Source organism: Cibotium barometz, chromosome 1 (genome assembly GCF_041138505.1).
Source record: "Cibotium barometz isolate CiBa-2024 chromosome 1, ASM4113850v1, whole genome shotgun sequence".
Lineage (NCBI taxonomy): Eukaryota > Viridiplantae > Streptophyta > Polypodiopsida > Cyatheales > Cibotiaceae > Cibotium > Cibotium barometz.
In genome coordinates, this window is record NC_141046.1 from 68253585 (window position 1) to 68271315 (window position 17731).

General features: G+C 42.5%; 1 protein-coding gene across 2 annotated transcripts in view; it reads right to left on the reverse strand.

The window, feature by feature from the left end:
• Positions 1–2140: 2140 nt before the first annotated feature.
• LOC147642376 (uncharacterized) overlaps positions 2141–17731 on the reverse strand; it is a 156408-nt gene continuing 140817 nt past the window's right edge. The window contains exons 7-8 of one of the 2 annotated variants that reach the window (XM_086805707.1): positions 14375–14515; positions 2141–2291 (exon numbers count right to left, since the gene is read on the reverse strand). In XM_086805707.1, the coding sequence (XP_086661833.1) occupies positions 14402–14515 (114 nt within the window). In that variant the 3' untranslated portion in view covers positions 2141–2291; positions 14375–14401. Of the gene's footprint in view, positions 2292–14157; positions 14516–17731 lie in introns of those variants that run through there. The other variant, XM_086805706.1, reaches the window with a different exon arrangement.

Genomic DNA, 17731 nt, shown 5'->3' on the forward strand with positions numbered 1-17731 from the left:
CAACTTAGTATCTATAACAATCAAACTCGAGTGTGCACTACAAAAGTCAATAAATAGTATAAGATAGTAAATCTAGTATCTATGTCAAAATACGAAAAGTACAATTTAGGTTACATAACACTTACTTTTCATGGTAGGCCATTGCAAAGATCTTGGCTTGGTCCATACCTATATGCTGAAACCATGGACATACATCCACATAACACTTACTTTTCATGGTAGGCCATTGCAAAGATCTTGGCTTGGTCCATACCTATATGCTGAAACCATGGACATACATCCACATAAGGAATCTTCTTTGAAACCAGAAGCGAGGATATAAGAGAGTCCAAAATATATACCCTGCATTGAGCTTCCTATGGGAGATTTGATAAAACCAAGCTGCACAGATGATTTACATCATATTACTTTGAGAGAGCATAACACTTTAAATTAAAGTTTAGAGCATGGATATAGAAAACCTTAAAGTAGTATCCATAACTCTGTTCTTGACCTCCTTTTGCATTCTGGATAAGACATCAATCTCCTCCACGTCGAAAGGAAAGTATTGAGGAGTGTTTTGCACTGGAAGTCTAATGAGGGTACCAAATACCTCAAGCTTCAACATTAGAATTATGCAATTCTGGACAACAACTTCTTTCCTTTCCCTTTAAATACTCTCCCTATTAGTCTCTCTACTTTTGGCTTTGTTATTGGTCCTTTGTGCGTTGAGCTATGTGTCACACGAATGATTGACCTTTGTCTCTTCAGTGATAGTAACTCTTTCTCTCAGGAGAGGGATCTCCAGGATACCTTTCATCTTTGTGTCAGTGAAGTTAACTAGCTCTAGAGGCTTGTCATACACCTGAACATAAGAAGCTATAGTAGCGAGTACATGTCCTTCGACATCACTATCACTATGTGCATAGGCAACTAAAATGTAGCTGTCCTGAAAATACTCAATAAGCCAATCCATGGTAGCCTCGTGTAAGCAACCCAGCACTGAGCCCTGCCAATGCATACCAATGTGGTTTCTTTTACAAATGGATCTGACAAGGCGCTTGAATGGAAGCTTCGGAATTACTCTCGACGCCTTTTGCAATTCACGTAGAATGGACTTATGCTGCTCGTACCTCCAAGTCCTCATTGCCCAAAGATTGGATATATTTTTTCTCGATATAGCGTTCTTGACCTATCTTATGCGGCTCGTACCTCCAAGTCCTCATTGACCTATCTTAGGATCTTTCGATGAGGAGGCCCTCATGGTCCGTTTTGGCTACGCCATCTATAACAAAATTGGATGTATGACTCAAATGACTAACCAAGAATTTTTTTTGGATTAAAATCACTATAACGTGATAGATAGACATCCAACACATTCAACCCCCCACATTACATTGTACTGAATTCACAATAATCAATAAAATAAAATGCCCAAAATCTGTTCAAATGACTAACAAGGAAAGTGGGATGCCCTTGCACCATAGAAAGAGTGTAGGAACAAACCAAGGTCATGGGGTTTTGCCCAACCGCACTTGGGAGCATAAAATACCTCAATCGAGAAACTAATCTTCCATAACCTAGCTTACAATTGCATAGGCAAGGTGTGTCACTCACCTCGTGAATACTTGTGCTCGGATTCTTGTAAGAGACGATGTTACCATGCAACCACGTTCCAAAGCTCCACTTCGTTGCTGCCACACTCAAAGGAAACTCGGCTCTCCTCTTTCTCAATCTCTCTCTCTCTCTCTCTCACACACACACACACACACACACACACACACACACACAATGAGTATATAATAGCTCTAATTGAATTAGGTAAGTAAGACACATAAGAGAGCAAGAGAGTAGAGAAGAAGAGCACTCTATTAGTTGCAAGTAAGACACACAAGAGAGAAAGAGAGTAGAGAAGGAGAGCACTCTATTAGTTGCATAAGAGAATGAATGGTGAGAATACAAATTGACCCTTATCTTGGCCCCCAGTATTCACACCTTGGTCGGACATACTTAAAATATAGGTCCGTGGCTATCTAGGACCGCCTTAGGCTTGTGCAAACACTTAATCTAATCTCCAAAATTAATCATGTGGCATGTCTTTCATAGAATATAAAATGTTAGTATTTTTAATGTCAATGTGACAAAATGAAGTGATAGTTGTCACAATGGATGGCATCGACGTTGGAGAGGTGTCCAATGATGAGGGTTAACATGTCTCCCTTCCTGATGTAGATTTCATCCTAGGAACATGTCGATAAAGATTCATCAAGGTTGTTTGTAAGATACATGTTGGCGTTGGAAATGTCGAAGGTCTGCAAGGCAACATTGTATAACAAGTAAGGTGTAATTAAATGTAAGCATAATGCAAACACCTAATCAAGCAGTGAGGAAAGATTTTTGCGACTGGTCAAATTTTCTAGTTAAGACAAGGGTAATATTAAGGTTGGTCCAAATTCGATCTTAACCAAGATGGAGCAAAAAGCATGGTTTAGATTATGACCTTAGTTTCTACACACTATCACTTTGGTGAAACAATATCTAACTATTTTCTCACCTCATAAATGAAATTGCTAAGCGATTATTATAAGCGTTTATTTTGATTCTAAAAATATAAAAGTAGAATACCACTCTGCAGAGACCTAAGTAACGGCCTAGAGACCTCATACAACAATATCTAAGAACCGCTAAGTACCTCTACAATGATGGTTTTTTTTTTAAAGCCCTTTATTGATAGGTTTTTAGCCACAAAAGGTTCCATCCCATGGAGGTCAAGGCTACGGTCCCAAGGCTCCATGACTAAGAGCCAAAAGTTCTACCTAGATCACACATGGATTTTTTAGAGTATTTTTTCTTTGTTTTTATTTTTTATTTTAAAAAAACTAGTTTCACTTTCACAATTCACCTAGAAGGCTCTATTCTAACTAAAGAGGGCACGCTAAGGAAGATGGAGTACTTGGCATACTCCTTTGTCATACACTAAGGTCGATCTCAGGTAGGATTACACTAGGACCAAATCCTAAATGGTTATCCAAGTAATAAGTAGAAAATTTATAGATGAGTCACATAACGATGCAAGCAAGCACTCAAACAAACACTAAATGGAGAATCATAAAAAAGATTAAAACAACAATAGCAAAAGATGAGTATGGGTTTAGAATACACTTGGACAATGAGAAAAATCCAGTCCATATCGAGGTTGCACGTACACTGTAAGTTGTAAATCTGGATTTGGCATTGTACCTCAATAACCTGTAAATCATACTCATCTACCAAGCTCATCATCAGATAACCATAGCTCATAAGCATGCTTCGATTTGACATCCCTAGATTGATTTTCTTCCTCACTTGGACTTGCTTCATGTATATATGTCTTGTCTGGTATACTAGGCAACGGTTTGAGTGCATCCTCACTGTGAAATTGTTACCATATTATAGTAGTGATGTGTGTGAACACACTTAGGACCGCCGGGGCACTTTTTCCCTCACTAGGAGGTTTTTTCCCCCGTGCATTGTATATACGCCCATTATCTTCTAGGGCTTGTTATCTTTCATTTTTGGCACTCATAATACACTACTGTGTTGTGCTCAAGCTTCCTCATCTTCTTGAAGTTGTGTGTGCATTCCTGCAACCCTAATTCCAACAATTGGTATCAGAGCAGGCTTCCTCCTCCCGGGCAGCATCACCGGCACCTGCCGCTTCATCTCCTCCGATTGCGACGAGGTTTCACGAGCGTCTGCAGGTTAGTATATGCCGTGGGAGAGCCAATAGAGCCTGTTCGTTTCAGAATTTTGATCTGAAGTCGTTTCGCCCTCCGTTTTTGCATTCCAAGTACTGCGCAGGCAAAATCGTCCTACTGTGCAGATTCTGTCAAGATTAAAATCTGCAAGACAGGTGCCCATTCGTCTGTTTTGGGCTGTGCTACATAGCACAGGTCGATTTTATACAGGTTTACCTCTTACAGACAGCATTTACATCTAGTAGTACAGTCATTGGCCATGGCTGACAACAATGATGTATTCCGCATGTTGGCTGCTGAGGATAAGTTGGATGGCACCAACTATCCATTGTGGGCATATATGATGCGACATGTATTGGTAGCAAAGGGGTTATGGAACATTGTGCAGGGTAGTGATGCACGTCCTATTGTGGCTGGGAATGCTGCAAACACATCAGAAACAGGTACTGTTGATGATGGTGCAGGCACAAGTGCTGTAGCAGCTGTTCGAGAACCACCACTTTCAGCAGAGCAGATTCGTTGGGATGGTAGAGATGCGCAGGCTCATGCCTTGATTGCGCTGTCTGTCAAACGTACCATTATCCCACATATTCGCTCCTGCAGGACTTCTAAGGATGCTTGGGATGTACTTGCCACATTGTATCAGGCAAGAAATGAGGCTCGTGTTGCTTACCTCCGAAAACAGTTGGAGAGTGAGCATATGAACGAAGGTGAATCTATGGATAGCTTTTTGACAAAGATCAAGGATTTCAAAGAGCAGCTCATTTCTGCAGATGAAATCCTGTCAGATAGTTCACTTGTGCAGACTGTTTTGAATGGTCTACCAGATTCTTATCAGGGTTTTGCTTCCACTCTTCGCTTGATGATGAAAGGCAATCCCAATGCTTTATCATTTGAGGAGTTAGTTTCTGTTTTGCTGCAAGAAGACCAGTCAAGGCAAAACAGGAATATTATGCGTGTCGCAGATCAAGCTTTCGTTGCTAGTCAGAGAAGCGGGAAAGGTAAAGCTGGCTTTTCTTCTAGTAAGCAGAAATCTGCAAATGCTGCGCAACCAAAGAAGGAAGACAAAGATGAGAAGAAGGGTGACAAACAGAAGACATTTTGCAAGTACTGTAAGGGAAATGATCATGTCATCAAAGCGTGTCCTAAGCTGGCTGCGAAAGAGGCTAAGAAGAAAGAGGCTGGTATGGCTGTTGCAGATGCCTCTCCTTCTAACAATGAATCTGCTAATGTTGTGCACGATACAGAATGGGCATTCAATGCGCAGTGCAGTTATGACCCATCTTTGCATGACACATGTATGTCTGCAATAGATTCAGATGTATGGTACTTTGACAGTGGTGCCACTAAGCATATCACCTCGCAGCGCAGTTTATTCACTTTCCTTGAGTCTGCTCCCACAGGGAATACTGTCACTTGTGCCAATAACTCCTCTTATCCCGTTAAAGGAGTTGGACAGATTGTGCTGAATGTTGCAAATTGCAACACCTTTACACTTTTTGATGCATTGTATGTGCCAGGGATCAAAAAGAATCTGCTGTCAGTCTCCGCATTTGCCAAAACAGGTTTGGTTGTAAAATTTGTGGATGACAGATGTACTGTTCATGATCTCTCTTGTGGTGACATCATTGTAGCATCTGGTTCACTATGTCGAGGGCTGTATAAGCTCAATATGGATGGCAAATGTGTAGAGGATTCAGCATGTGCTATTATGGATACGCAGGCTATTTCAAATGCAAAACTGTGGCATGCACGTTTTGGTCATCTGAATTTTGCAAGTTTGCTGCGCCTGCAGAAATCTGAAATGGTGTCTTCTTTGCCTAAGCTTGAGGCACCTGTCAAGCATGTTTGTGAGGGCTGCATATTGGGTAAAATGCAGCGTGCTTCCTTTCCCAAAGATGGATCAGTGAGAGCTGAACGCAGATTGCAGCTTGTTCACAGTGATGTTTGTGGTCCCATGCAAACTCCATCATTTGGAAACTACCTTTACTTCGTGACTTTCATTGATGATTTTACCAGGCATGCATGGGTATATCCTTTGAAGGCAAAGTCCGAAGTGTTTTTGTGCTTCAAACAGTTTTTGGTTATGGCTGAAAATGTGTCAGAAAGTAAGATGGGCACCCTCCGTTCAGATCGAGGGGGGGAGTATATGTCTTCAGAATTTAATGCATTTCTGGCTGAGCGTGGGATAAAACACCAATGTACAGTGCCGTATACACCACAGCAAAATGGTGTGGCTGAGAGAAAAAACAGGTCTCTCATGGAAATGGCAAGATGTATGGTTAAGAGTCAAAGTCTACCACATGGTTTTTGGCTTGAGGCTGTCATGTGTGCCACTTATGTACTAAACAGGTGTCCCACCAAAGCATTACAGGTTGTCACTCCATATGAGGCTTGGCATAGCCGCAAGCCATCTGTTGGCCATTTACGTGTTTTTGGTTGCCTGGCATATGCATTAGTGCCTGTGCAACATCGCAGAAAATTGGATGACAAAGTTGTCAAATGTATTTTTGTTGGATATAGTGCTGAGAGCAAAGGCTATCGTTTGTATCATCCACAGACAAAGCGCATTTTGGTTAGCCGTGATGTTGTATTTGTGGAAGATGCAGTTCAGCCCTTGGTTTCATGTACTAAAGAGACAGATATCAGCTCACGTGATGTCTATGATACATTGTTGCCTCTTTTCAGTGGTGCACAGTCAAGTGCAATACCTCATGAGGCAGTTTTTCAGCCTATGCAGGTTTTAAATGATGGCACAGATCAGCCTATATCTGATGCAGATGTGCATGATGCACTTGAGGATGAGAGACAAGAGATTGAGGGCTCTAGGAATATGCCTAGATGGCTGGTGCAGACTTTGCGTGACAGCAAGTTGGATGCCCCTTTGTCTAGTCGCACTCGTTCTGGCTCTCATGGTGCCTCTTATGCGTCACATTGTTATGCATTGGCTGTTTCTAGTATGTGCGATGAAAGTGAGCCTGTTTCATTTGATGAGGCACAAAGTTCAGAAAATTGGATGGCTGCTATGCAAGCAGAATACGATGCTATTATGAAGAATGGTACATGGTCTTTATGTGACTTGCCCCCTGGCAAGAAGGCCATTGGCACTAAGTGGGTATACAAATTGAAGCGTAAGCCTGATGGCACAGTGGATCGCCATAAGGCTAGGCTTGTTGCAAAAGGTTATGCTCAAGAGAAGGGCATTGATTTTGATGAGACTTTTGCTCCCACATGTCGTATGACCACTGTTCGTAGCATCTGTGCATTAGCAGCTCATAATGGTTGGAATGTACATCAGCTGGACATAAAGACTGCGTTCTTAAATGGAGATTTGCATGAGGAGGTGTATGTATCGCAGCCTCGTGGTTTTGTTCAAAGAGAGCAGGAAAACAAAGTGTGCAGGTTAAAAAAGGCTTTATATGGTTTAAAGCAAGCTCCACGAGCTTGGTATGAAAAAATACATGCATATTTGACTGCACATGGGTTTCAGAATAGTCCAACAGAAAGCACTTTGTATGTTAAACGTGTGGATGGTGTACATCTAATCATTGCTCTCTATGTCGATGACATGCTGCTCACAGGACCAAATGAGAGTCATATTGCTGATTTTAAGGCTGATTTGAATGCCTCTTTTGAGATGTCAGATTTGGGGCATTTGCATCATTATTTGGGGATACAATTTAAGCAGTGTGATGGAGGTATTGCTTTGTGTCAGACAAAGTATATTGAAACATTGTTGCGAAGATTTGGCCTTGAAGACTGCAAGCCTATTGCTACTCCAATGGAGACAGGTTTGAAGTTGAGTCTTCATGATGCTGGAGATCACTTTGATGTCACACTCTATCAGACAGCTGTTGGTTGCCTCATTTATGTATGCATTACGAGGCCTCTTTCGCTATTTGAGTGGTACTCGGCATCTTGGGTTGTTTTATCCCAAGGGGGGATCATTGCCGCCAGATTTACATGTTTTTTCAGATTCTGACTGGGCTGGTTGTTATGACACACGCGTGTCCACAAGTGGTTTTTGCTTCATGCTTGGAAGCTCATGCATATCATGGTTGAGCAAGAAGCAGCCTACTATGGCCACTTCTAGTTGTGAAGCTGAGTACAGGGCAGCTTTCACAGCTACGGTTGAGTGTGTGTGGCTCAGACGCCTTATGGCTGATTTGGGTGTTGGGCAGCCATCTGCCACCACCATCTTCACTGACAGTCAGAGCGCATTGGCAGTTGCGCGGAACCCAGTGTTCCATGCTCGTATGAAGCACATTGAGGTGCACTACCATTATGTCAGGGAGAGACTCTCTGCAGGAGAGATCAGTTTGGCTTATGTGCCAACACAGGATAACCTTGCAGACCTTTTCACAAAGGCTCTGCCTCGTGAGAAGTTCGAAGCTTTTCGCAAAGCTTTGGGCTTACTCCCTTTTGTGGATTCGTCCACATAGCTAGACACTTCCCTATACATGAGTGCTAGCTCTTGTTCACCGCATCACTCCAGGGGGGATTTGTTACCATATTATAGTAGTGATGTGTGTGAACACACTTAGGACCGCCGGGGCACTTTTTCCCTCACTAGGAGGTTTTTTCCCCCGTGCATTGTATATACGCCCATTATCTTCTAGGGCTTGTTATCTTTCATTTTTGGCACTCATAATACACTACTGTGTTGTGCTCAAGCTTCCTCATCTTCTTGAAGTTGTGTGTGCATTCCTGCAACCCTAATTCCAACAGAAATGATATGGGTACTATAGGTAAGTGAGCTAAGTAGCTACTGCGAGTTAAGCTACCAAGGAAATCACCCACCATGGTAACATTACTTCAATAAATGACGGTGTAAGTCCATAAGTTCTTGCCCTTCTCCCCTGCTCTACAACCTATTCCTATGCAGTTCTATCTTGATAGGGTTCTTCCATTGGGTAATGTACACTCACGTGAGTGTGTCGTTGTGGTGTCTCTCCTACCATGGAATGTAATAGTCTTGTCACATAACACCTAAAATAAGTTCTATAGTATCAACATAAGTAGAACATTGCGTAACACATGCGATGCTCACAAGTAAAGCATAGTGCAAGGGGATGGAACTATAGGTAAAACACGTTCATAAGGGTGGCTCCACAACATCGCTCCCCTAGTGATGCATAAAAACAACATGAGTGGGATTAGAAAGGAGGAATACATATCTGCCCTCGATACTACCGTTCCAAATAATCCGGGTCGAGGAGGATAGAGTCACTCGTATCAATCCACGAAAATTCCATACACCCTGTAGTCACAGCAGAGTCATACTGCATTCTTTTATGGGTTCTTGGAGAGGTGTTGACATTGATTCAAGAACTTGTTGAGTAGTAGGCCTTTACTTAAGTATTGGGATCTCTTGAAGTACTTTTGAAAAGGGAGGCTGAGCAGGCATTGAAGAACTTGTAGAGGCCTCATGGGAACTGGAGGCTTTATTAGAGTCTCCTTTTCTTAAGGGGCATGCCATCTTTTGAACAACTTTTGGGATCCAAATCTTGTGGGATGTTGGCAATGGAGGTATATCAATTTGTTTTCCCTTGTTTGCTCTGGCATTAGGGTTGGCAGATATTGTTGATTGGCCAACTGATGCGTCTGTGTGACTATTGAGGCTATAGACGTGTATTCGGCACCCAAATCCATGTGTTACCCTTGTAGTAGCCTTGAGCTTTAAGACGACGGGTTGGAATCCATTGAGAGGTAACATGTGGTTTAGATTGATTTTTGTTGTGAGACGGGGCCTCTGAGATTTTTTACTAGTAGGTTGGTGATTGAGAACTAGTGGAGAGGCTTTAGGGACCCACTTAAGGGTAGGTTGTGGCTTTCTATGTTGATGCCCTAGTGGTAGTTGGTTTGGTATGGACGTAGATGCAGATGTGAAGCTTGAAGATAAAGAACCTTGTGGTGGTGAAGTGGATGTCGATGGGGAGGGAACAACATGGGATCGTGTCGATGTTGAGGCTTTGTTATTACATCATTCAAATGCTTGTTTTCTGGTCCAACGTATTTGATGTGGAGGCAATGTTCGTAGAGTGTAAAAGTGTAGCATTAGAATTTTTTGCCATTGTGACACTCCTTGTGACCCAGTTGATTCCGCATTGAGCCACTGTCATCCAGGTCCGTCCAAGAATGACATGTTCTTTTAAAGTTCTTGTGGCCATGACTAAAAACCTAACAACTAAGTGCCCATTATCACCATAGATATGATAGTTCTAAGAAAACCAAGTACTTTGGTATTTTTGGCACTTATATTCTCTATTCGCTTGTTTGACTTTTCAAGTTGAGGTTTACCCAACTGATTCCGTGTAGCAAAGGAGAGTAGATTATGACTAGCACCTGTGTCAAGCATAGCATTATAGAACACTTTACCATAGGGACTAGGCAACTCAATGGGTGTTCTAAGAGCTAGGATGTGATCCTCCATGTTGTCGATTATCTCTCAAACATAAGCTTGTGCAGTAGGTCTAAGATTTTCTTATCGACGTTGTTGAAGTTTGGCTCGTCTTTCTGTTGCCTAACATAAGCTTGTGCAGTAGGTCTATGATTTTCTTATCGACGTTGTTGAAGTTTGGCTCGTCTTTCTGTTGCCTCCTCTTGGGCTTGGGTCTCCTTTTGATTGGCCCTTTCCTTGGTGGCTTTCTTGTCATGAGAAGCACGTAAGGATTCTTCGGTAAGAGGTCCACACTATTTTTTAAACTTGCTACCATTAAGGAAACCGACAGTTTCAACTCTGTCAAGAGTTTCAACATGTATGGTACCATGTGCAGTAACTTCACAAACCCTAATTGGCCCCTTTACAGTATATTTAAGCTTTTTCTTTTCACTACGGACCCCGTACATAAGTACAACATCTCCTACCTCGATCTCCTTGTCCACTTCTTTCTTTAGTCCTTTTCTGCCAGCATGTTTTGCACTGCAATTTGCCTTTCCTTTGTAAGTTGTTCTAAAATAAATAACCGGTCAGCCAATTAATTACCATCAAGCTTCACTTACAGCTACCCTTAAACTAGGGATCATGAACTCCTAAAGTATTACTGTCTCAAGTCCATACACCATCTTAAATGGCGTGAACCACTTGCAACTTTGTATGATGTGCGATAGGCCCGTAAAGCTGTTGTGAGCTTAGACTCCCAGTCAATACGTTGAGCCTCAATAATCTTTGTCAATATTGAAATAAGAACCTTGTTGGTGCACTTTGCTTGGCCATTTGCCTGTGGTGGGTAATATGGCATTGACTTACAGTGAGCGATCATAAATGTGTTAAGTGAGATTTTTGATTATATCATTGATGAAATGCTTACCTTGATCACTCACTAGCTCAAATGGACATCCAAAGCAGGTAATAATGTTCTCATAGAGAAACTTAACAGTCACTGTGGCATCCACTTTTCATGAAGCTCTTGCTTAAGCCCATTTGGTTACATAATCTATGGCAACAATGATGAAGTATGCTTGTGTGCCACGTGCAGTAGGACTAATAGGGCCAATGAAATCTAAGCCCCACTTTTCAAAAGGTTGGTTGACTTTGACACAATGCAGTGGGCATCATGTCCTTCTTCTGTAGCTTTGCACAATTTTGGCACTTGTCACATCCTCCCTTGACAAATAGTGCATAATCTTTGAAGAGCGTGGGCTACCAATACCTCGATTAGAATATTTTTCTTGCTGTAACGTCGCCTGCAAAGTGTTCACCAACTATCCCTTGTTGGTGTGCTTGTTCGATGATGTATAAGTATTCATTCTCCTTAGGGCAGCATCTTAATATGTCATCCTTACATCGTCTATAAAGAGTTTCGACAATAAGTTGGTAAGGTGCATTCTCTTTTAGCAATTTTCTTGCTAAATCTTTCCTCAATTCCATTCCTTCTGGAAACCATTAGCTAAAAAGTTAACGATTCTCTCATTTCATTCTGGAATAGTCTCAATCTTGAATAGTGTAACATCAAGTAACTCGTCATCAACCCCGATTGGTGCTTTGCCATTAGGTATGCGGGATAGATGATCCTTCCCATGACATGTTTCTTGCCAAGCCTCACAACCACAATAAAATCAAACTCAAGAAGAATCAACAACCACCTTGTGATCCTTCTCGTGGAACATGGTTTGTTTACCAGATACAACAAGGCTTGATGATTAACGTAGAAAAAAAATTTGTTAGTAAGAAGGTAATGTCGAAATTTCTTCATAGCATAAACCATTGCTAACCCTTCACACTTAGTGTTGATGTAATTGATTTTCAGCTTCATCTAGTGCCGACTTACAAAAGTAAAAGGATAGTCCAATTTGTGTTCCCTTGGCTATGTGCTAGGACACATCCAATTGCGAAATTAGAGGCATCAATGTGTACATGAAAGATGAGATCCCAGTTAGGTGTTCGCAAGATTGGAGCACTCGCTAAAGCTTGCTTCAACGTGTCATAGGCTCGTTAGCACTCTTCAGTCCATTTATATACAATCAATAGCGTGTACAAAGGACGAGCTATTTCCACATAGAAAAGAAAAAACCGATGGTAGTAGTTGACATTGACCATGAATCTCTGGACTCCCATGTAGTTGGTTGGTGGGGATAATTCTAGGATGATCTTGATTTTACTCTCATCTATGGAAATCCCTTTTTGGGACACTACTTCCCCAAGAATAACTCCTTGTTTCACCCAAAATCGGCATTTGTAAGGATTTAAGGATATGCAATAAAATTGGCACTTTTTAAACATCCTTTTTAGGCACGTAGGTGCTCTTTCCAAGACAAATGAATGCATAAACCATTCAAGAAAACTTCAAAAAACTTTCTTAAGAAGTCCTTAAAAGCAGTATTCATAAGTCTTTGGAATGTGGCTGGGTCTCATTGTTCAACTTCTCTTGAAGTTTACATCGAGAGTTCATATGTTTTAGTCAAGAGAAATAATCCTTGATTAACTCATGCTCTTGTCGCTTTGTATTATGGAGTTGTGCCATTGGCTCCATTTATTACCACTTTTTTTCGTGCAAAACTTGGCATGAATAGATTTTTAAGCCGCATGAAGTTAACTTTATCCTAAGCCTTCATTGGTGGGCCTTTCCATCTAACATTAGGAAAAATGAATGAATCTTCGTTAGATTATCTATTAGCCCACAGGTCTCATAGGTTGATTTATATACTGAATTGAGTCCCTATCATCGTAAATCTTTGTACAAGCTTTGTTATACGATGTGGATTTCATTTGGGTAGGCCTTTGTGAATGAGTTGTGCTTAGTTCCCTAGTCACCCGCCTTCCTATTTCAACATCCTTTCTTAGTGGATCTATTGGGGTAGCTATGGCCATTGGCGGGGTTGGTCTTGGAAAACCAACTGTGTTGGATCTTCAACCAGGTATTAATCACTCCTCTTTCTCATCCTTTACCCCTTCTTGTGTGCCAGGCACATATGGAGGTGTAGGGCTTTAATTAGGCATGCAACTTGTGTTTTCGTAGGGTAAGAAGTATGCACTATACTCCCACAATCCAAATATGGTCATAAACTTGAGTTTTTTATGATGTGCAAATTGTCTAATTTTTCGTGGATGTGAAAAAGACTTTCACGACCTGAAAAAACTACAAATTTTTGAGTTTTTAATTTGGATGTTTGTAAATTATACACATTAATGTTCCTTTGATGTCCACTGATGATTATGTTCTCAAATCTTTCCTTAATCATAAGTTGGAGAAAAAACTAGTCTTTGAGTTTTCATGGACATGAAAATCTCAGATTCTTTCAAGATAAGGATAATATTCTCTCATATAAGTGTTTTTAAATGTAATAACGCAATTTCTAAAATCATGGCGTAATTTTTAAGTTTTTCATAGGTTAAACAATAATCATTGCGAGCATGAAAAAACGTATGGTGTGAAAAACCTAAGTTTGATTTTCTGATGATGTTCCGAAGTGTTTTTCATGTTCAAAGTTCTCATTTCGAGTTTCTTTTTACATGAGCTTTACAGTTTTGTTATCAAATTTTTTAATAGTTTATTTTCAATATTTAAAAGCGCCGGACAATGTAAGAAAATAAAATAGTGAGGTTTGTAGTATAGTGGCATTTGTTCTTCATAACATCGTGAAGGGCAACTCGTGTCTTCAAAATTAATGGCAACAGGCATGTAAACCTCTGCTAATCAACCATGCATTACATTCCTTTCAGCTACACATCACAGGCACGTGAATTTGATATATGCTTCAAACCAATATACTGACTGACACGGCTTTGGTCCCCGTGGTGCATTTACATCTCCTCACCTTCTCGTGGCTTCTTTTTGCTATGTTCAATTGCCTCGTTGCTTAGTTTCACCAGTTTTTTGGTCTTACGCGTTTGCTTATTTGAGTAGTCATTTAAGGATTGATTCATGGCTAAGCCTGTTACTATACTAGCATAACCATTGCATTAAGAGAATTGATGCATTTTCACACCAACACATCACAATGCCAGAAAATGTGGTTTAATTGAGGTGACTGGTAAACTCCTTTTTTATACTTCTGGAGGTTTCCTCAAGCCTCCAACAAGCACTACGACTGGCATCCGCTATGTAAACAGTGAGTTGGTCCATCACTCACACATACATTCAAATTTCCCAATTTCTTGGAAAGCCCATCATGCTGACTTCTAACCACTACAAAAGTCAAAGAAGATGCATTCTTACCTGCTCATAAAAGGATCACTTGTTTGGTCATTGCGTTCTATTTTTCTTCTTTAATGTTTGATTTTGGATATCATTCAAAGCACTTGGGCACATACTCTTCACTTTACATCTTCCACATTGTGGATTTGTAGGTTTGCACACCTGCACAGTGCAAATAGATCAACAACAGAAGTAAGAATGAAATTCTACAAATACATTTACCTAGATAATCATTTGTGAAGGCTTGACGTAATCAATTGTATTTGGGAAAAAAACACAGATGTATATGATAACAATGTTGTTCTCAAGCTATCATTTTCTACAAATCATACCCCTTGTTTTCACCTTGCTACCTGTCCTTGCCCCTCCACTCAACCTGCTGCCCTTCCCACCTTATCCTAGCCCTATCAAAGGGGACCCTTACCAATTACGACGGCTTACGTCACGTTTTCATGATTAAAAACCTCATTACCGTCACAACATGGAGGTCGCAGGTCCATTAAGGCCGTGCCTGGTTTGCCACCCAAGTGGACATCAGTACATTACTGCCAAACATTCACCCATATGACCCAAGGCTGTGTCCATGCCTTGCACTTGTCTCCAAATGATTTCCTCTAGACCATTGACCATTCTCATACTCCTTGATCAGCAAGAGACAGAACTCTATCATCTCTATAGGCATTTGCTGCAGTAAAATGGCTACTCTGCACGCAAGAAGCATGCCGAGCAACCATAGATAATCTAGAAATCAGCAGTTGCTATAGAGGAAATGGATCAATCTTTTGGAGCAGGGGACGGAATTAAGACGCATGAGGGAGAGAGACTGGAGCGAAGGAAAATCTTCACTTTTTTGCTGCATATATGCAGGGCAGAGCACTAACTCATTTATTTATCATCTTATAAAAATCAGAACTAGCTTTACAATAATATCTAGATGAGTGTTTTGTCAAATCGAGCGGCACCTAAAGACCCTTTCAAATCATTTTCTTAGAGTTTCTGGAGAGTCTTTGATGACATACTATGAACTTACTAAAGCCATTCAGGTTTGTTCTAGAAGGGACTATGGAGCTCTCCTAGGAGTCAAGAGGCCACACTTTCTTTTGGCCGATAGCACATGGTGGATTGATCATTAAAAAATGGAGATAAATTACAAGTTCACCCTCCAATTGTCCCAGATGCATGGCACGGTCACAATCAGAGGGCATTGTATGTCAAACGCATAGGGGCTAAGATAGCAGAACCAAGAATCATACTTATGTCTCACATCAAGAGAGCCATAACGTATCACTTACGAACTCACATGGGTCATTGACTTATGATCTCAAAGGTTTTATGAGGGTGCCGCAACAGACTATGCTCTCTATGGTACCCATGCACTTACTTGTTCATGCCACAGCTGCAGCACATTCCTTGTTTTTTCTTCATACCAAATCACTTCGCGGTTAAGATGGCTAGAATGTCCAATGAAGAGTTAGACAATGAATGGGAGATTGTATCATACTTACAAGAGTGCAGAACACCCTTTTTATGAAAATGCCCAAAGCACGTTACAATCCCTTTGTTAATGGGATAATCCACACACACCTCCAGCTTTCATTTTGAATAATTCAAATTGCAGCCACATCCATAACAGACTTTTGACCCTTCTACAGATACCCCAGGCCAAAACAATTCACAGTCCCAGTGAATTGCCATGCAAACAAAAGCATAACTTGCACACACATGTATACCACCAATACATCTTTTTTTTTTCCCCGAGAAAAGATCCTTTCATTAGTTATATAAAAAAACGCCCGTTGGGCTACAAAAAACCCTCTCCTGCTCATAAGAAAGCAGAGCAGAGATCCAACCAAGGCAGCTAGGGAGACTCTCCCTAGGAGCAAAAAAGTACAAATATCAGTACAAAGAACTAAGAGGCTATATCATACAATAGGAGGGGGGAAGAGCCAAACAGGTGGCCTGTAGTGCCAGCGGGGGGTACCCGCGTGAAGGGTATAGAAGGGGCCGCTGCGCCAAGTGGTGTGAAAGGCCTGGCGCCGAAAGCTCACCTCATCCGAGTCGCCCTGGATGCGGTCATACTGTCCTCGCAGGGTGTGGATCAACTCCTGCCAAATCCCCCGAACAGTCTCTGCTGGTGGCTCCACTCTCCCCTCAAAGGCCCTGAAACACCGGGCTCTCCAGGTGAACCAGATGGTGAGGCTGCTGAGGAGCTCCCATCGTAGATCCCTCTCCTGTGTCCAGTCGGCGGACGAGAAATCCGGTGAAGGAACAAGGCGAGGCTGGCCCCTAATGAATCTAATGGCCTGGCTGTCCTGCTCTGTCTCATGTCCCAGAGCAGGCCCTGACGAAGTCGACCAAGCAGCGGCACCCCACGTATACATGCCCTCTGGAGAGAGGGGGGCCAGAATGCGCAGCATCCACAGCCAAATCTGTTGTGCGCCTGTGGACAGTCCCATAGGCAATGTCTCTGTGTCTCCAAAGGGTGGCCGCATCGGACGCAGGCCGCCGGAAGACCACTGTAGACAAGCCAGGTGCCAACTGCAGAGCCCCTGTGGGCGACTAGCCACTGGAAAGTCGAGATCCTGTGTGCCTGTCGACTAGCCCAGAGCCTGGTCCAAAAATCCTCCAGGAGCTCCTGTGAGAGTCCCTGTAGCCGCCAATGCTCCGATGCAGCTGGAGAGACCATCCTCCTCGCAGTCAAAATGTGTCTCCCCAACCGAACAGTGTACTGAAAAAAGGTGATCTCTGTGGCCTCGGGGGATGCATAAGGATCATGCCACTCGTACTCGCCAGGGTCCCACTGGAGCCGGGCCAAGGGACGCGCAGCATATGCCCATATGCGCCAATCAGAGTCCACGTCTGCAGGGTCTGGATCAATATGCCACTTCCGGGAAGCGGCGGCCACTACCCGTATCCTCTTAAAGATGCACTCTGCAACCAAAGGCGACTCCGCCTCCACTCTCTGAAGTCTGCCCTCATCTTGGATCTCATAGTAGAGGCATCTACCATCCTCAGTGCAAGCTCTGACATCAGGATCTCCAACTGTGTAAAGGCTTCCATCCACCGTGGGGCCGCTGGCTCGAGAGGCGTGAACCACTCCTCTGTGAGTGCCTCCTGAATGTCATCCCTCATAATCAGCCCCCCTCTGAAGTGACTCAACCTCTCCACCTGGATCTCCTCTGGGAGATTGCAGAAGGCTTGCCAGTCTCCAAAACTATGTGCTGGGCCTGCCGCCAATGGTCCCCAGGCTAGACGAGGCCGAGAACCCAGCATATGACCCTGCTCTGTGCGTACCGCTGGGCTCCAGATGAGCGGCTGTCTGGCCCGCTCCTCATCACAAGTAGGAGGTCTCTGAGAAAGCCCCGGTCTCAGCAACTC